Source organism: Zootoca vivipara, chromosome 5 (genome assembly GCF_963506605.1).
Source record: "Zootoca vivipara chromosome 5, rZooViv1.1, whole genome shotgun sequence".
Lineage (NCBI taxonomy): Eukaryota > Metazoa > Chordata > Lepidosauria > Squamata > Lacertidae > Zootoca > Zootoca vivipara.
The window spans coordinates 85,626,323-85,647,063 of record NC_083280.1 but is presented as its reverse complement, the minus strand read 5'-3'; the positions used below and the strand labels follow the sequence as shown (position 1 = coordinate 85,647,063).

General features: G+C 45.1%; 1 protein-coding gene across 32 annotated transcripts in view; it reads right to left on the bottom strand.

Annotated features, from left to right (window-relative positions):
- CAMK2G (calcium/calmodulin dependent protein kinase II gamma) overlaps window positions 1–20,741 on the bottom strand; it is a 157,800-nt gene that overhangs the window by 49,436 nt on the left and 87,623 nt on the right. For all 32 annotated transcript variants that reach the window (XM_035138186.2, XM_035138185.2, XM_060275059.1 and 29 more), the window contains exons 6-12: window positions 17,703–17,775; window positions 6,184–6,286; window positions 5,079–5,162; window positions 3,934–4,028; window positions 3,349–3,471; window positions 3,053–3,136; window positions 2,633–2,675 (exon numbers count right to left, since the gene is read on the bottom strand). In XM_035138186.2, coding sequence (XP_034994077.1) covers window positions 2,633–2,675; window positions 3,053–3,136; window positions 3,349–3,471; window positions 3,934–4,028; window positions 5,079–5,162; window positions 6,184–6,286; window positions 17,703–17,775 — 605 coding nt within the window. The remainder of the gene's footprint in view (window positions 1–2,632; window positions 2,676–3,052; window positions 3,137–3,348; window positions 3,472–3,933; window positions 4,029–5,078; window positions 5,163–6,183; window positions 6,287–17,702; window positions 17,776–20,741) is intronic.

Genomic DNA, 20,741 nt, shown 5'->3' with positions numbered 1-20,741 from the left:
ACCGAACACTGGCACGCTGCTCGCTAGGAATAAAGCCCTCAGGCTGGAAATTATTATCATTGTTCATTATTATTATTATTATTATTATTATTATTATTATTATTATTATTATTAGTTCAATTTGTATACCACCCTTCATACCACCGATCTCAGGGCGGTTTTAAGATTTAAAAGCAGGTGGTTACCCTGTTTTTCTTGCCACAGCTAAGAAGATCTTCTTCCCACAAATATCTCCGCACAACAAAACATCCCTAAACAAAGTAAGAAGTTGTGGAGCAGGAAATTTGTGACTTCTCTCTCTTTCTATAAGTATTTGTTGGAAATTAGCTCTGTGAAGCTAACTATTAACATTAGGTATTTTTCAATTACAAGCAATGCTAAAGATTAAAGCTGCAACAACCGCCTCAGTTGTAGCTTCTGTATTCTAAAGGCACGATGCAGCCTCGCTTAACGAATGCCCTGCTTAACGAAATTTCCGCTTAACGAAAGGATTTTTCTAGCCGAGGTTGCCTCGCTAGACGATTTCGTTTTATGAAAAATTCGTCTAGCGAATCGCGGTTTCCCATAGGAATGCATTGAAATTCAATTAATGCGTTCCTATGGGCAAAAAGAAATTAAAAAAAAATTCAATGCATTCCTATGGGATTCGCTAGACAAATTTTTCGTTATAAGAAAAGACCCGTGGAACGAATTAAATTCGTCTAGCGAGGCACCACTGTATAGGGCTGCCTTCAGATGTCTTCTAAAGGTTGTATAGTTACTTTTAAAAAAGCACGTAGCCATCCTCAAAAATAGTGCAGGTGGCAACTATTTTAGGCACGTCTAATTGGTGTGTGGTTACTGACACGTGGGTATTTTTGGATACCTGGAAGAGGGGAGAACTGGGACATAATGGGGGCAGGATATAACAGGACAGGGGACGTTTATGCGTGCTCCAGTGATGCACGCAGGGGCCGGGAACGGAACCCCCGTTCGAAATGGTTTCCAAAGGAAAGCAAAACTCTCTTTTTTAAAAAGAGAGAGAAAAGGCTAAGATTCACTATCCTATCTTCCCAACCACGCCTGCATACCCCCCACGCAGCAAGCAACCGATGCACACAAAAAGTAAATATATAATTGTCAGAGGTTCTTGCGACTACTCTAGAGTAACGACCTTCCGCATGCTTGTCTTTCAGCAGTTTTTATTAGTGCAGGCTATTTACAGTGAGCTGGGTATGTACAACATGTCTGGTCAGTCCGATGCAGAATCCGGCACTGAACCGCCCCTTGACCTCCTCCAACATAAGAGTCTTGGGGCAGCAAACCTCTTTCCCCTCCTTCTCCTGCGTAATTCCGGAACCGGAGGAAAGGGTCTACGCTCCATGTTTTCCTTCTCCCCCCTTTTCCCCCCTCTCTCTTCCTCCCTCCTGTGTAGCAGGGGCTCTCCCATGCTGAGAGAGCCCTGTCCCTCTCTCTCCACTTCCTGACTGCGAGGGGAGGGACTCTATACTCTCTTCCCCTTACAATAATAAATCCCCCATAGGGGACAAGATTTGTTTCCTGAAATAAATCACATAAAAGTGAGCAGCAGCAGCAGCACAAAAGGAAGGCATCCCTTGCTTTATTAGCAAACTCACCCCCCAACAATATATATAAATAATAGAAGTTAACAGTCAAGGAAACATTTTAGGAGGAAAAAAATGACATGGTTCCGTTCCCCCCCCCCTAAATGAGCCACATTTCTTGGATAAGAGAAAGGCACAGGAAGAGGGGAGGAATCACAAAGTGACGTATTATGGCCCAAGACGCGCCCCCACCCCCTCCCAGGCACATGAGAAAGGAGCTATCTGGGTAGAAATGAACTTGGTGGTTATAAAAAAGCAAATTCATCTGTTTTTTTTAAAAAGGGGAAATGCCGCTTTATGTAAATTCCCATTTTCTGAAGTTGCAGATGGGTTATTATCATATCTGGGATAGCACCAGCTCTTGGCTACAGGCATTGTCAAGGTTGCTGGGATATCAAGGAGGGTGGGAGCTACCGAGTTTTCACAACTTTTATCTGCTTGCTAGGCAGGACCAGCGTGCAGATTGTCTCCCCACTGCAACCCTTAGGACACTGTTATTTTAATACCGTACAGATCAGAGTAAGCCCAGTTTCTGGCTGTGAACTAAAAACCTGTTTCAAAACACATCAGAAGAAAACAGGCAGCAGCCCGAGTGCTTTAGGACTCTCTGCAATGGGATTTGAGGGACCAACCACTCCATTTCTTCCAGTAATGCATCTTGCTCTCGCACGGAATTAAGCTCCCACTTCTGAGCTGAAAGAAATAAGCCTGCCACCACAAACTCTAAAGAACCGAGTTCCTAATGGAAAACTGAAGGATGTGGAGTAATCCATATCAAAAGTCGAGTGTAATAAAGGGTCTTCAGGTGAACAAACCAACTCTCAAGTAGAATGACTACACCTTTCTAACCTTGAGTTATATTTATAATGACTACAGAAAATCTTGAAAGGAGACCCTTCTTTAACCAACTTGGGATACAATCTGTGTCATTGACTCTTCAGCATTTGTTTAACGCATGCATTAAGGCCTATATTTAAAAAAGGATGAGGAAGGAGGAACAGAGAAAGGAGAGGGAGGGGAATACTTACCTGAAAAATTCCGAGACACCAGCATTGTTGTGAGGATTGCACCCTAAAGAGAGAGAGAGAAAATGATTTGCATTTGATATCAGGCTCCTGAGAGATATTCTACACCATGTTAGCAGACATGCATGCTTACTGTAGCCTGTAAACAGCAAATCTTAGCCAAAGGTAAGGCAGGCCCACCCTAACAATACACAACAAGCTTCCTTGAATGAAACTATTTCACTTCAACTTTTTTTGCAAGAAGAAATGTGTCCAGTACACAATGCAAAACCTTGATCTCACCCCATGGAAAGGCCCTGACAACCCTGAGTACAGCATGAACCCCAATGTCTGTGTCAGAAGCAAATATGCACCCCAAATATGCACCACCACCTACCATAATCCCAAACCGTGAGAACATAAAGACTGTTGCCTTCAACCCACCTTCAGCTTTCTTCTGGCATTGAACTTTCTCAAACATTCCACAGTCTCCTGTCTGTGCATCATGGAGGCCACAGTTGATCGTTGCTGGGGAGGGAAGCAAAGGACACTGTTAGGTTATCTCTGATAGGAAAGCAAAATAATTATCTGCAAAAAATATCTGCCACCCCTTTTTTTTGTCTCAGCCCTGAACGGTGCTGTCAAGAGCAGTGCTCTTAACACTACTGTAAAAGTGCAGGGGGGAAATGACTGAAACTACCCCTCCAACAAGAGCGGAGACAGGGAAGGGAGATACTTACGCAGACCCATGGGTGCTTAAGAGCCTGGTCAGCTGTGATACGTTTTGCTGGGTTTATTGTCAGCATCTGGTTGATTAAATTCTTCGCTTCCGGAGTCACAGTGTCCCATTCTGGAGATGGAAACTAGAAGCGAGAGAGGAGACAGGGAAATGCCTTTTGCCCCTTTGCTGTACCGAGGTGGCTTCTCCTGCTTATGATCCACACTGAACTCATTGCCACCTTCCACCCTTTCAGCTGGCAGCTTTGGCATATTTGCGAATATGAGGGCATTCGGAGATTTGCGTTTTGGGGGGAACTGAATGCAGACACACACAGGCAACGCATGGCGCAGCTTTAGTGGACTGCAGAGCCCTGCAGGTGTCGAACTTCACACATCTTCCTGCATGCATAAAAATGTAAAATGTCGTCACACTGCAGCTGGGCAGCCATACCGACTGCAGCATAATGAACGGACAGGCAGGAAGGCGAGTGAGGCAGTAGCATTGGTTTAGGGCAGGGAGGAGTTGTGAAGCCCCACAGTCTATCTCTACTGGCTTATTTCAGTCAACTGATTGGAATTAACTGTATAGAAAACAATTCTCTTACATCGTAGGCTCCTGCCTTGATCTGCTGGTACAGTTTGTGCTGATCTTCATCCCAAAATGGGGGGTACCCCACTAGCAATATGTATAGAATGACACCTGGGGGGGAGAAGAAAAGATATTGCAGTTACATTGGCTTGCTCCAATTAGGCCTGCAGCCCATTCTCACAATGCAGTCTTGGCATATGTGTCTAGACAGTTCCAAGCCCACCTTCTGTGGAGGGACTTTGTGCCATGGCCATGCCACCGTCCTAAGTGCTGTAATTCATTTGGAACACCAAGAGCTCAATTTTAAAACTAATGCACAGGTCATCAGAGAGTACTTCTGGCTTCGTCAGTCATAATATGTCCCAGTGGTTACTAAACTGCAAGCCCCAAGTGCTGGAAAAGCCCTTGTGTGATAGTCTTCTCTATGTAAGGCAGTGCTTGATGTTAACTTCCTGTGTTCTCATAACCAGACTCACTTCAGTAGTGAATTGTGGAGGGCATGTTTAGGGGAAAGCCCCACTGCACAAGTGGAAAGTGTATTTTAATGAACTGAAAAGAGTGAAAAGACATGGGGGCGTGGAGAATGTGTGTATGAACTTAACAGTTCTGAGCTTTATTTTATTTTTTTAGTCGCTATTTTGTTGTTGATATTGTTTTATAGATTATAAATGTTGTACCGATTTGTTTATCATATAATATGACTTTTGATGTAATTGTAATGCTTAGCTTATTTTTATAGATAGCAATTGTTTTACTGATGATTTGTTAATTATTTTATACGATTTATACTGTACTTGTGAAGTCATATTATGCTCTATGATGTTAGTTCTATTCATTGTTTGTAAGCTGCTTTGGGATTCATTTGAATGAAAGGATGCATAGAAAGACAATCAATCAATCAATCAATCAATCAATCAAGTCCTTGTGCAGGACTCCTGCTGATGGGACTCGTTAGGTGAATTCCACCCTAGCTTTATTTTTAAAAATAACTATCGTCCCCCCCTTCCTTTCTGTTTTATTGCAAAATGAATAATTAACTTGCAGAATTCACTGCAAGGTATGGTGGAGACCCTCTCATGTAAAACTCATTTTAAAACGATGTCAGATTTTAAGCATGCATACCCCTCACCCTCAAACAATATGAATGTTAGGTAGCCTTACCACATGCCCATATATCCACAGGTTTTCCATAAGGATCTTTTCTTAAGACCTCGGGGGACAGGTAGCCTGGAGTACCAGCAAACCCTGTCGAAACACAAGATGCAGAACAGACTCAGCAGCTTCAAATTAATGTTGCCATTCTCACACAAAGCGGCTGTTCTGTGTCTGTGTGTACACGCGCGCACACATAAAAACTAGGATATCAGGCAAAGTAGAGAAAGTGTGAGGGATGCTAGGCTATCGATAACAAAGCAAATGAGACGACATCCTATTGGCTCCTAGACCAGGAAACCTTGAGCCATATCATATTATTACTGTATGTTCAACAAACCCAAACAAAAATGCAGGATTCATCCATTTCCAGATATGCACAGGGAGCATTTGGAACAGAAAATGCCACTAAGGTAGTAAGGAAGGAGGGAAGCAAATAAGGCACCTGGAAATGTTTTAGGTGCCAGTTTTCAGTTTGTAGGTGGGGTCCCATACTGGGGGGGGGGATGCTCCAAGAAGAGTGAACAGGATAGCAATAGGATTTATTAGAGTAGTTTAGCTGCCACTGAAATTAACCACCACCAGTAGAAGTGAGCAGTGATCTAACTTCATGTTCTTATTTTAGGGTTACTAGGCTTTGTGGGTGAGGGAGGTGGAGGTGAAGAGCATGAGGGGCTGACAAATGAAGTCAGAAAATGGTGTCTAAGTGGTGCAGAAAGTCTTCACTTTTTAGAACATTGGTTCTAGCAGGACGGGAGAGCATCATTTGAGCTCCAGTTCAGACAGGAGGACAGTACTTGGCTGATGACCAATGTACTTTGCTGCTGCTTTTGGTGGCAGTCAAACTACTCTCACTGTGTTACTGCAAAAATGGTGCATTTCTAGCTACTAGCTGTTCACTGCAGGTGTGAGCTGTACACACATGGAAGTTTGCAAAACACCCAGAAGATAGATACCTCTCGGGGGGGGGGGGAATTTATTTGATGCACAGCCTAGACAGATTGCATCACTGATTTCCATTGCCACAGTGGATACCATCATCGATATTCCCTTCAATCACAGCACAACCCCTTCGACCATCTTACATTCCTTCCGGTTTGGAGAAAACACTTACCAAACCATGCCTGTTGCTCCCCCTGAACTTCAATCGCAAGTCCGAAATCAGCCAGCTTGACAGCTGCACCCTTGCACTTACTCGCAAGTAGCAAGTTCTCAGGCTGAAGTGGTGAGGAGAGAAAACAAGAAGAGAAGGAAAACCTCGAGTAAATATATTCTCTCTGCAAACGCTTGGTCTATATGTTGAAAAAAGTTCACACCTACAAATGTCCTCCCCAATAGAAGAGCTGTCTTTAAAAAGCCAGCTTCAAACTTGCACCTATGAGAAGCTCCAATTGGTGGCATTTCGCAAAGGAAACCGTGTTCCCCCACTCCCACCCCGAAGATCATGCAGTGTATTTATATAGAATTCTCCTTGGCAACCTTTGCAATCAAAGACAAGTTATTAAATATATTGACAGTAGGTGGCACTGGCGGTCCACTTCCTTCACTTTTGCTTGAGACAGCATCTATGTGGAGAAATAATGATGCAGTAGACACAGCAAACTGCAGTGATACAACTCCCAATGAACATCATACTGGGTCCCCAAGGCACAAAGGGGGGGGGGATAATATGCAGGACCATGTACACAGTGATTTGTTTGCATAGAGCAAGGGATTTGAAGTTACGCACCAAAAAAGAACAGAAAGTCTAAGTTATGCAAATTAACACACATTTGCGTAATTTACCCCGCTTTTGTGGGTGGGTGGGCAGGAAGCTGGGCAAGCCCATTCACTGCCATGGGGAAGCCGGTTCAGCTCTTTCAAGCCTATGCTGGGCAGTTTTAAGGGACAGAAACTCTTCCATCACAGAACAGTTCTCTTTGTATTCTCTGCTCAATTGTAAAGTCCCTCACGGAACGCAGAGCATCCGGCTAAGGACTGCTGAATGGAGAGATCCAGATGGGGATGGTTATGTAGTCACTGCAGCACTCTTGTCTGCTGATTCAATGTGAGCTCTGTTGGAAATTTTCATCTGCAAGGATTTATTACTACGAGGCCTCTGTTGCCATGAGGTGGAGGAGAATAGCCACTACTATATCCTTCCCTCCTTGCTCAGGGCATGAGATTGTGTTCCCCTTTCTCTCTCCTGGCAGACAAAACTAAAACAACTCCAATGCAGATAATTGGAGAAGGCAGAAGCAAGAGGCTCAGAAACAGACTGGAGTAAGGATCGCCCGGGGATGGCATCATTCCACTTCTGGAGAGACGGGATCCTGTATCTTAACACGCAAACTCTTAACTAAGCAGACTATGAAATTCAACTTAAAAACAGGGCAGCTGGTCCAAGGACTGTAATTAAAAACCACACCCAATGCAACATTTTTTTTCTTTGATGAGGGTTGATGAGGGTACCCCATGGTGTTAGGAAACAGGATCCTTATTTGGGGGCAAGCACTGAGCACACAGAGAGAATGTTTATTTTCCATGGCCTCTGATATTCGTGGCAACTGAAGCTTTTGTTCCGGGCGGATTTAGAACTGACAGGGTGCCCAGAAAATAGGCCAGGTGGATGTTCAGGGATCAGTTCTGTTGTGCTCCATGGCAGGAGTAGGTTAAACATACCTGAGGAACACAATGTGGTGGGAAGGATTTAAGTGTTGCAAAGCTCGCACCCATAATCCACTAAGAGACCAAGTGTCTAGAAAAGGTATTCTTGAAGGCACACATTTAAGTCTGAGCTGAAGTCTAGTATTTGCTAGTTTCAGGGCTACTTTCTGCTCTAATCTGAATCAGGTGGTAACCATGTTCCTTTTTCTTTTCTTTTTGCAAATTAATTTTTATTGCTTTTCAAAACAACAGCAACAAATTAACATCAAATTTATACAAAATGAAAAGTTGACCTACCATCCTGCTAACTTGATGTTTCTCTTCCCTTCCTTACTTACTGCTCAATGTTGCATACATTTCCCAATTCTATTTCAATACTTGTAATAATTTAGCAATTTGCCATTATTATTTTTCTCCCCCCCCTTCATTTCCCATCGGATGCGTATATTTCAATTCCTGCTAGACTTTTATTTAACTTTAACATATTCCCAAATGTTAAGTAGAGTTACTCTTCACTTTGTCAGCCCGCAGAGATCGATAACCATGTTCCTGGTCTACAACCACTTCAGACTAACATATGAACATGAAATAAGCTGTTGGGTCTTTTGACACAGAAGGTCCAAGCTGAATCATTTTGTGTTCCCAACATACTGGATTTCTAAAAATGGGGAGGCATTCCTCCATATGGGAGCACCCAAACATCCCATCTCCACCTGCAGGGAGAGGCAGTCCAGCCAAGGAATAATAACAACAACAACAACAATAACAATAATAATTTATTATTTATACCCCGCCCATCTGTCTGGGTTTCCCCAACCACTCTGGGCGGCTTCCAACAGAAATACTAAAATACAATAATTTATTAAATATTATAAGCTTCCCTAAACAGGGCTGCCTTCAGATGTCCTCTAAAAGTCTGGTAGTTGTTTTTCTCTTTGACATCTGTTGAGAGGGCGTTCCACAGGGCGGGTGCCACTACCGAGAAGGCCCTCTGCCTGGTTCCCTGTAACTTGGCTTCTCGCAGCGAGGGAAACGCCAGAAGGCCCTCAGCACTGGACCTCAGAAATGCCCTGCCTCTAGATTCTGATTAATGCATCAATTCTCACAATCCTTTTTTCCCTCCTTCTGGTTAGAAATCATGGGGCTGCTGCAAGGGTGTAAGGGTGTGTGTGTGTGTGTGTGTGTGTGTGTGTGTAAAACAAGAGACACAGTCCTCCACAAGTGCTTTATATGGCTCCATCAACACTGGCAAGCCCTTACACCAGCAGTAAGTAACAACAACTAAAATTCAACCACTGCTGTGCAAGTACACCAGATATGATACTACAGATAGGCAGTGCACAATATTCTTGCTTTGAAAGACGTGTGTGCATAATAATCAGACTAAGGGGGGTAATGCACACAGCAGCTAAGGGCAATGAGTTGACCATCACCATTTCCCCATAAACCTGTCTACTTCCCACTCTCTTCCCTGGCACATCACACAGCTGGTTCTCTCTATATATAACTGCCGGAGATATTTACAGCCAAAGCCTCATGCCAAGGCTGAAGACATGCCATTCCACTGGTGCATATCACAACTCTGTTCTGCATCTGGATTATGATTCCTGGCTGGTTGTGAGAGCTTCAGCATTCATGGTGGGATCATTGGCCTTGCTATCTTAACATACGAATAGGGAATGCACCTCTTTTGAAATTAAAAATGAACCAGAAAGGCTGAGCACGAACGTATGTCACGTAACGGAACAATGAAACAGTTTATCAGCAATTCAATTCCTAGGGAAGACTGGACTTTCATAAGCAATTGTGTAATAACTTCAGTGTCCAGATATTATACACTTATTTCTAGTAGCTCTTTGGTTGGAGCCCAGTCTGATAACCAGCTCCAGTTTAATCATCTTATTCCCAAAGATTATGCTGATATTGTCAATATTAGTGGTGCATGACTCACCCACCCCAACTTGTATCAAAGCTCACCTGTTTCTTGACAAGCATTCCTGTTGAATACTCAAAAAATGCCAAGGTGATTTTCATGGCCCCCTGCAAACCTCCTCCTCATAAACAAAATCTATGTGAATGAGGAGGGAATGGCAAGTAGTGAAGAAGGCTCACTGGAGAGGCCTTCCTGAACCAGAAATAATGTCATCCCCCTACCCTTGTTTTTCTAGACAGAGAAAACTACAACCCCATGGTTCCTGCAAAAAAGAAAAATACTTGGGCAGCATGTTCAGAAGTATCATTTCAACCTCATGAGTTCAGAGCCTGCACCCATTAAAAAAAAGTTCAGCTTGGCTTTTATCCAAACAACTTGCTTGTTTTGCAGCTGTCTGTTGTCCTACAGACCATGTCTGTCTAATCTCTGCCTGGGAGAAGCCAGATGCCATGGGGCTCCCCCCCCCCCCGGGCTGGTGATGGTTGAAGACAGCAACACAGAGTTAAGATTTTTGCTGTGTAAATTGCCATGCAGGATTTCTAAAGTCGAAGAGGTGGTGTAATATCCTAAAAACAAATGAAGCAAGGAAGCAAACCACTGCTTCTGATAAAAACTATGCTGTACTCTAAAGCCAGGAACAGGGAAATGCTGTTTGACTCCAACTCCCATCAGCCCCAGACAGCACAGCAGATGGGCAAGGATGATGGGAACTGTAGTTCGATAATATCTGGAGTCCCAGAGATTTCTCAACCATGCTATAAGCATGTTGCAATGGATGTGGGTGGGTGTCTACAAACATAACAATATTCTTTGGCACCTTTTGAAGTTCTCTTTTTGATTGGAAGTTGTTACCAGCCAGATTTCATTGCATGTAACTGTCATGATTTATGCGCTTGTTCTTTTCCGGAATCATTCCTTAACAGGAATCAGTCGTGGAACCACATGCACCACCCCAAAGTCCCTGTCCTTCTGTGTGTTGAGCAGGAAGGTCCAAAGGGGTCTTCCAAGCACATTCAATGGAATGCATGAAGAAGCTTCCCCAAAATTGGTTAAACTTACTTAGAAGACTCGCCGTGCTCAAGAACCCTAACAACACAGGGTTCCCCAAACACACCAAACATACCTCCCCATGAAACATTGGAGGGGCAGGGGTGGAGGATTTGGAAGTGGTGTGCAACCCGCCCGCCCCCAACCCCACTCTCTCTGCTGGTGCTGACACCAGGCACAGTGCAACTGAAACAGATTATCCGTAGGAATTATTTGACCCTCATTTGCTATTTGGATTTCCTTAAAGGTAGTATGTAATTGCATTTGGATATCTTTTTTAAAAAAACATCTAAACCATCACCTATGGAAGTCAAAAGCTAGATTAAAGCAGAACTGGGTGAACTGGGTAAAAGATAGGTGACAGACCATGTGGATCAGCTAGTTTCCCTGGACTTATGGCTAAGGTAATTATTTCCATCCCTCACAGATAATTTCTGCAAAGGCCTGTGTACTATTGATCTAATTTTAACATACATCCAATATAAGAGCTGAATTTAGATTTCTGCCAATTTGTATTTCTTAAATGTTCTCACTCTCATGGTTGAGAGAATATATTTGAAATTAGGCCAAGTTATCCGCAAAACCCTCTAATGCACTGGTCTTCAGCTGGTGGGTTGGGATCTACGAGTGGGTTGTGGACTGATCCAAGATGGGTCAACAGGAGCACTGCCACCATCCAAATATATAGCAAAATTTTAAGAAATGGGTCCCCCAAATGCATGCTTGGATTAGAAGTGTGTCCTTGGTCTAATGTGTACAGTCAAAGCCTACATGCCCCTTTGTCAACATCTAGGTTCCTCATAGCTTACGGTCATGCTCCTCTGCCTTGCTTGCCCATCACTTGCACATACATTCCCTCCAGAAACTGGTCATGACGAAAAATATTGCTGTCCAGTTTTTCCATAAGAAGCCTGCATAATCAGTAAGCACAGATTTGGGATGGTTTGGAAAGGAGTTCAACATACTGGTTTGACTGTAAGCAGAGACAAATACGTCAACGCACAGCTCAACAACCACCATGAATTACCTAGTTTCTAGATCCTAACATTGATGCCATTCCAACCCCGAAGAGAAAGTTTTACTCACTGGAGACAAAGTGGTGGTATTATGCCCAATCAAAGTAGTTTGTTCCTAGGTTTGGGTCTGGTCTCTCCAGCCTCTATATAAGCCTCTCCCCATTCCCACAATGACAACAGAAAACGCTATACTGTATTTTGCTAATCTAGGCACATGTTCAAAATACTCATTGTAGCTCTTGGCTTTCATGTAAGAGATGGAACCATGGCAAAAGAAGAAGAGGAAGAGGAGGAGGATGTATCCTGGCACAAGATACTCACTGTTCAGAGATTTTGATTTTCTATGAGAGCAGCAATATTAACACTTGTGGGGTCTTGTTAAAGGTGAGGAAAAACGCATCTCAAAGTGATGTTCACTTCCATTTGAATCCATCTGCACCATTGGCTAATGCAGGATGCACCCCTACTTTGCATGCACTTAAACATTATCCTGGAATAAACTACTCCCTAAAGCATTTCTTGCAGTAGTTTTATAACACTGCATGAGTGGTTTACCACATGACTCATGCAAATGGCTTTCCGGTAGTAAACATCCATTTGAACGGTGCTTCAGTGAAAGGACGCTACCAAAGGTCTGACGGGGCACTTATCTTCCTCCGAACTTTTATGGGGTGGGAGAGCCAATACAGGAAAGTTCTGGGCGGTTCCTAATTTGCATCTAGTTTCTATGTGAGTGACTAACAGTGAATCCTTGAGCAGTGGCAATCGTAAGTATGGAACAAGCATTTCCACACAAGAGACAGATTAACACCTTGGGCAGGATGGCCCTTACGGTTGACTAGCGGCAGATTCAAATGGCTCCACATTCAGCCGAATTCCAAAACCAAAAGGTAGGGGTGTTTACATTCTTCACTGATGAAAAAAGTACATATCAGGGCACATGAACTTAGCATGCAAAGTAGTGTCCCCACTTTACCACCCTTTGCTCCATCACCGCAGGCACTCTTCTCACAGCCCAATTCACTTCTGGTATCAGAGTTCAGCTGGAGAAAAGAGCTCAGGTAACAAGTGGTGAGGAGGTAAGGCTAGGGAGAGGATCCCACTCTCTTAACCTGCATACCCCTGCATAATTTGGGGCTTGAGAAGGGGGCATGAAGTTCAGGTGAAAATTAAACATCACGACCCCCCCAGCTCCGTTATACATACACAGTCCCTGCAGACATCAGTTAAAGAACATGGGTGCTCCGTCACATTTAGTTTGGCCTTATATTTAAGTAAATGGTAGATGTAGCAATGGTATGCATTAGTATTTACAATACTTAACACTTAAATATTAGTATTTAAGCAAGTGTCAGATTTAAGAATAGAATGTAGTTCCTTGATACAAATCCATGAATCGTACACATTTTAATGCACTCTTGTAATTCCCCACTTTGATAATACTACGCCTGTTTTCCTCCTTTGATTCCCAGCAAAGTAACTTATATATGCGTTGTTTAGTTGCCTTTTCCTTAAGCTCCCAGCTGGAAGTTTCCTTATTTCCCCCCCCTGTTTGCTCAAACATTTCTCTTACCTAACAGATACTGATTAGGAAGATCAAAGATCTTGAACAAGTCTTGAACAAACTCAGATCTCCTGTGGTCAGTTTTCAAGCAAAGGTTTACAAAAAAGGCAGGCGGGAAGTTAACACTCTCTCACAAAGGACAGCCTTGCTGGAGGAGCATACAAATGTCCGAGGCGAAAGGAGAAATCTTATTACCACTTCAAAGAACTTTCCAGACATTGCGCTGAACTCTTCATGGCCAAAGGCAGTGGCACAAAGAGATACTTTGATGAGGCAGGCCCCCGCACTGACTATAGGTCTTTTCAGAGAAAAGGGGTCAGAGCCATTTTCTCATGATGGGAACTAATTTTCTTTTTTCTGGTTTTGCAATAGACCTCAAAATATTTTCTGGCTCACAGATGCAACCTGGAGGCTCCAGTATCTTAAAGCTTCATGCTAGCACAAAGCTTCTCTGCTAAGTGAGGGTATAAGCTATGAATGATGCCAATGAACACATACTGCAGACAAGAAATTAAAAGTCCCGTGGTTATATAAAATAGCTGCTGAGGAAGACAAAAGTCAAAACCTATTTTGGCAGCTTTCATTGGATCACAGTCTGGCAAGCCAGCAGTTTTCAAACTTCTCACCTGCAGGGAACCTTGTCCACATTGATTTCTCTGCCAATGAACCTTTGATCACCTGCTGTGGAACTCCGAAACACAACAGAGCTTTGGGGGGGCATGCTTAAGGACATGCTTACTGTTCATAGGGGATGCCAGCCAGGTTTGTTGGTCCAGGCTGTCATCCTATGTGAACAGAGAGCCCGACAAACACACAAACACGTGCACCACTCCTTAGTTGCCATGTAAAATAGAGAGTAGGAATAAATGGACCGTTCTCTCAGTGCTTAGATGTTAAGATGTGGGGTCCCTCAAAGTTATGTATTGCAACTTGTATTTTTTCCACTTGCCCACAAATGACTGAGTCTTGTGGGTTAGCAGTGAAGTGGCCAGGCTTGCTGATGACCCCAAACTATTCAGGTTGGTAAAAATAAAAGAGAAATTGTGAAAGCTCCATAAGGGTGTCTCCAAACAGAATGAATGAGCAATAAAAGGGCAAATGCGAGTCAATGAACACTAGTATAAAATGATGGCAAACTAAGGCAAAAAAATCATAGCCTCACAAATATATTGATGGGAACTGAGCTGAGGGAGGTGAAACTGAACAGGAAAGAGATCTTGCAGGCTCCCTCAAAAGGTGGTAGACTCTCCTTTCTTGGAGGTTTTTAAGCAGAGGCTGGATGGCCCTCTGTCACAGATGCTCTAGTTGAGATTCCTGCATTGCAAGAGAATGGACTAGAGGACCCCTGAGGTCCCTTCCAACTCTACAGTTCTATGATTTGTGGTAGATAGCTCAGTTGAAATAAGATTGTGGATGACGGGACAATGAAGGTATTTACGACATGTGTGGCAGCTGTGGAAAAGGCAAATTTCATGCTAGGAAAGGGGCTGAAAACAAGTGAGTGAAGAAGTATGGTCCACTGCATCCTTTGTAGGGCAGATATCATTAGAGCTGAAAGTGGCGGCCGTTTGGGGGGGGGGCTGTTGGAGCCAAAACTTGAGTAGAAGCAGAACTAGCTGTAAAAATGTCTATTGCCTTTACGGGCTGTAATTTTGCTGCTGCAATTTGCTCCTGGCAGGAGAGTGTGGATTTCTCCTATGCCTTTCCAGTTAAATGCAAGCAAAGAAGCCAGGAGCAATAGCAGATTCTTAGCTGATCATTAGCAAATGGAGGCTAACCCCTCCCCACTGAGAGCTAATGACTAGCAGTTTGAAAAGCCTTAGCTTCACTGAGCACAAGACTAGACAGGGGGGTGGGGGTAGAATCCAGTCAGCAAAGCAGAGGACAATACAGAGTCTAAAGAGGTTGTAGATAAGGAAACCAACTACAGAACAAGCCTCAAAAAATGAGCACAAAACATCAGAGCCGGGTAAGGAGTGCTGAGGAGAGGAGCTAACAACAGGGCCGGCTCTAGATAGACCCCTGGTGGCACGGCGAGCCAGGGTGCCGGGCCGGTATGCAGGGCGCCGCGCAGCAAAGCCACGCAGAAACCATGCTGCACCCTGCGAGGGCGGGGGCGCCGGAGCGATCTCCACCCCTCAGCACCAGGGTGCGCAACCTGCTCAAGACTGCCCTGGCTAACAATGAAGCTAAACCATGGGGCGCAAACTAAGGCCTGAAGGCCGGATCAGGCCCAATTGCCTTCTAAATCCGGCCCACGGGTGGTCCGGGAATCGCCGCATGGATTGCCAGTGCGCATCTTCTTTCCTTCTCCCTCTCTCTCACATGGCAGCAGTGGAGCCTCCTCCCTCCCTCCTCCTGGCTTTCCCCCACCCTGCCTAGAGGAGGTAGGGGGCTGGGCTCTGTTGGTGCCAGCCCCTCTCCAGAGCCCTTTCACGCGCCTCTCATTATCCCTTGTTCTTTTTTTTCTTCCCCAAAATATAGTCCGCCCCCCCCCCCCCCGGTCTGAGGGACAGTGGACTGGCCCCCTGCTGAAAAAGTTTGAGGACCCCTGGGCTAAACACACAGAGAAATTCAGTAAGAGGAAGAAGAAATAAGGGAAAAAACCAGCCTGAAAGGAGAACACCAAGGGTTTTAGGAGGAAGTGAATGCTTTCTGTGAGGCAATTTTTTTTAAAAAAACCAAAGTGGGAAGGGGCGCAGAGGAGCTAAGATGGAAGCTTCCTGCCTGCTTGAATTCTTTATTTTATTTTTTGCAAGCTTGCAATGTTGCCTATCGACCACCGGGAAGCGGCAAACCTAAATCCCAATCTGGCCACAGCTTTTACGGGTTCTCCAGAAGATTGGGTTGTCTATCTGCCTCACTGCCCCATTTATCAACACGCAATGGTTGCCTGGGTGAAAACTCTTTGACGGTGGCAGCTTAATCCTTTCTGTCTAGCTGAAGTTTAACAACAGCTTCAGCTGATGCAAGGAAGAGCTCTCAGGGGGTGATCTAGACTTCCTTTTCCCTCTCCACTTCCAATAGAGCAGTTTCCCAACCTTGGTCTCCAGCATACCTGCCAAGTTCCTGCCTGAAAAATAAGGGATCGGACCGGAAGTAGCAGACCGGAAGTCGCGCTGCCGCCATTTTGGAACTGGGCGGAGCATGCTCAGAAGTGACTTTTGATGCTGCTCTGCCCAGTTCCAAAATGGCCGCTGCACCAGAAGTCGCGCTGCAGCCATTTTGGAACTGAGCAGAGCAGCATCAAAAGTCACTTGCTCCGCTCAGTTCCAAAATGGCCGCCACGCCAGAATAAACTGGGGGGAAACAAAAAAATCCGTTTCTTCGGCTGGGAACAGCAGGAAAAACGGGTTTCCAGGGGAATACGGGAGACTTGGCAGCTATGGTCTCCAGCCATTTTTGGACTACAATTCCCATAATTCCTGACCACTGGTCCTGCTAACTGGGGATGATGTGAGTTGTAGTCCAAAGAGAGCTGGAGACCCAAGGTTGGGAAACACTGCGATAGAGTAACCAGTACAGATTCCCTTGCAGTAAAGTGGGCAAGCTAGCACAAGCATGTTTCCACTAGGGAAGTGGGGAAAGTAATGGCACAAGTCACCTGTGCACCAGGTAGCAGCAGGCTCAGCAAAAGAGGCTGCATTAAACTGAACAGGGCACACATAAACAGGCTCACCTACAATGCAATGGAAATGGCAAGGGCTAACGGAATCTGCCACTGAAGCAGCCTCAACCACTCAGGAGTAGAACAATCATCTTCGTTTTGTAATAATACACAGGCTGGAAAATGACCTGCAAGCTAAATGGGTGGACACGAACTCGGTGCCATTCATGTGTGCATACAGTACTTTTAGAAATATGAGAAGATGAACTTGCTAAAACATGTAATAATGCACCATCATGAGTAGGTTCAAAAAGTAGACATAGAGCAACCTTGTATTTCAGCAATAATGTGGCTGCCATAGGTGACAAGGAATTACATGCAGGTGAGTACATAGAATTTGGCTCACTCTCCATTCCTCCTCTGCCAGCCCTCTCAGGCAGGCTAGTAATTAAAATTTTTGGTAGGCTAATAACTTCTGTGGCCTTTTTTACAGAGTTGGCATAGAGCTAAAGAACCAACTTTAGCACTGGGTTAAAGAACAGCAAGATGTGTACGTACAACAGTCATATAACGAAGAGCATTTTCAGGGTACCTAATGCAGCTTACCTCCATATTATGCAGTGTACCTATTCTGAATATTCTGAGATTCTATAAAATGCAGAATTAGGTAGAGCACTGGGTGTTACAGGAGCAAAGATATGAGTAAGTGACTGAGCAGCCCCAAAAGTAAACTGTAATTCATGCTATCTCGATCCCATTTCCATTCCTACCAACGACAGCTTCAAAGCAACTCTGCATTTTCACCAAAAGAAAGGGTTACCTTCAAGTCCCTGTGTACAATATCATGCTGATGGATATGATTGACACTCTCCAAAATCTGGTGAATGCAGTGGCTGCAGAAAAGAAAAAAAGCGAGAGTGTTATTCATTAATGTATTTATTTATTGATAACGTCAAGGCTCACAAGGCACAAGTGCCAAGATTATATCATCACCTATAACTATGACCAAAGGCAGTGGAACCAGGGAGCAGTAATACATAAATAATGCAACCAGTAAATACAGGGCAGTTCTGGTGCAATCCTATGCCGTAACTGTTACCTATTTTTGCTCTACTGTGAAGATGGTGTAGATCGCAGTACCTTGCATTTCAACTTGCTGCAGTGAGGAGTGCTTGGAAGCAACACAAAGCTTCAACCGGTCCCTGAATTGTCCACAGGTACCCAAAAAAGAACACCACGCACCCCACAAAATATGAGTGGCGAGCCCTGGGCCAGCTTACAAACTGCACTCGCCTACATTTGGCAGGCCTCCTCGAGACTTTAATCAATCAGCAGCCTCCTCCATCAGTCTCAAGGCTGGGATCCTGCCAGCGTGGAAAGGTTTTAGTAGCAATAAATGCAACCACATTGCAAAGATGATGTGTCTGCAGAGAGGAGCTGGACACCTTTTAAGTACAGAACCCACTCAGAGTGCATTTTCAGTTCCCCTGTTTCCCACTTCAAGCTTCCTGCAAGCTCAATGAAAATCTGCTGCCTCTTGTTTCTCCCTCTTTTTGCAGAGAGAGGAGCAACATGTCATTTACACCTATCATGTCAGGACAACACTACACCCACGTTGCCTGTGCATGAGGCAACACACACAGATTTCTGGGAATGCTCAACCAGATAGAGGTTTCCAAGCGCTTGGAAGGAAGCAGACACGGCGGCTGGTACGTAAGCGACTTACTGCAAGTAGCAAAGTCTCTTTGATGTACGGAGGAGTGTGTATTTTAACAGCTCCTGAGCCACACCATAGGAATCTGTTCCTAGGAAGTTACAGGGTTCAATCCCCCCCCTGGCAATTTCACGTTGCAGGAGTCAGACCCATCTTGGTGCAAATCCCTTTGAAAAGGTAGCAACAACAATGCCTGGGGGGGGGGAGAGGGGGGGAGTGTGCACTTTCAGAATCTGCTTTAAGTGTTGAGGACACAGGCTTGCTGTAGGAAAGAACAAGGCTGTGCAAGGCACTGCTTCCCCCACCCAGTAAAAGGGGCTTGCAATGTAAACCACTCTGCCAGGCCCTGTGACTACAGCTTCTCAATCCCAGAAAAGGGGTGGGGGTGGGGGGATCTGTGTAACTAGGACAGAGCCAAATTCACAGCAAGAGACTTTCTGGCCAAAAATGGCAAAAGCGCAAGGAGTCTCTCGGAAGGTCAGATTGGCACAAACTCCGCTCTCACTTGCTAGCTCTCTCCAGCCGGCTTTGGAATGCAGCTCGAAGCAGCAAGGGGACAAGCTAGCAATGACTTAAGCAAGGAAGTGCTAGACCTCTTCAAGCTGGAGGGGGGATCCAGGGTAGCAGGAGATAAGCTGGGAATATGACCACCCAGAGACATTTACAGGGGCCTTTACCCTGCCCCCCCAAGCTTTGCTTAAGTGGCACTGTTCTCCTTCTGCAGCCAAAAAAAAAGTGGGGGTGGCAAGTGTGGTGTTAATAACAGTATTTCCCATGAATTGCTTTTAAGGCAACATTTCAGGCTGGGATACATTGCATTTATTTGAGGAGGAGGAGGAATCCTTGCCTTGCTTTGCTGCCAGCTTCCTTCAACCATTAAAGGCTTCCATACAACAAGGTAAAGGTAAAGGGACCCCTGACCATTAGGTCCAGTCATGACCGACTCTGGGACTCCGCGCTCATCTCGCATTATTGGCCGAGGGAGCCGGCGTACAGCTTCCAGGTCATGTGGCCAGCATGACAAAGACGTTTCTGGCGAACCAGAGCAGCACATGGAAACGCCGTTTACCTTCCCGCTGTAGCGGTTCCTATTTATCTACTTGCATTTTGACGTGCTTTCGAACTGCTAGGTTGGCAGGAGCTGGAACCGAGCAGCAGGAGCTCACCCCGTCACAGGGATTAGAACCGCGAACCTTCTGATCAGCAAGCCTTAGGCTCAGTGGTTTAACCCACAGCGCCACCTGGGTCCATACAACAAAGATGCACCCAAGTCTCCTCTCACTTGCACACATCTAGCTGAATGTATCCACAGCCTTCCCTACCACCATAAAGACTAGAACCTGCTTTTTATTATTGCAATGAGAGCACCGGTTTCCTGACATCTCCACTGCATGTGGTTTGAGCTGCTTACTTGATCAAAGTTAAGAGGACCAGGTAATGTGGAGCTAATTGCTCTGCTGGCACTAGTCTGCATCTCTTCAGTTGCAGCCTATTATGGCCATGACTGCACAGACTGTTCTGCTGGGGGAGGTGCAGTAGACTATCCTGCCTTGCGACGCAGAGTCAGAGTCAGGCAGATGGCCTTCTGATTTCTTTCAACTGAGATTTAGGAAGGTTTCAGCAGCTTCTGGCGAAGCTTTCCAAATACACTTCCTAACCGTAGGTGTCGGTAAACCCCTGGGCCCAGGTGATGTGGAAATGCAAAGATGAGCTGAACTGCAAGGCTAAGCATGTTCTTGCTAGTAGGCTGCTCTCAGATTGGCTTTATGCAGGCATCTGAAAACCCTGCCAAAGTTGTGCCTAAACTGTAGGTACAGGAAAGAAATGCAACAGCTATAGCAGAACTACCCCACCCTACTAAATATGCTGCAGCTTAGGTGTATGGTTTAAGGGAGCAGGTGGCGCTGTTGTCTAAACCACTGAGCCTCTTGGGCTTGCCAATCGGTAGGTCACCGGTTCGAATCCCCGTGATGGGGTGAGCTCCCGTTGATCTGCCCCAGCTTCTACCAACCTAGCAGTTCGAAAGCATACCAGTGCAAGTAGATAAATAGGTACCCCTGCGGCAGGGTGTTTCCATGCGCTCTGGCACTCATCACGGTGTTCCGTACGCCAGAAGCGGTTTAGTCATGCTGGCCACATGACCCA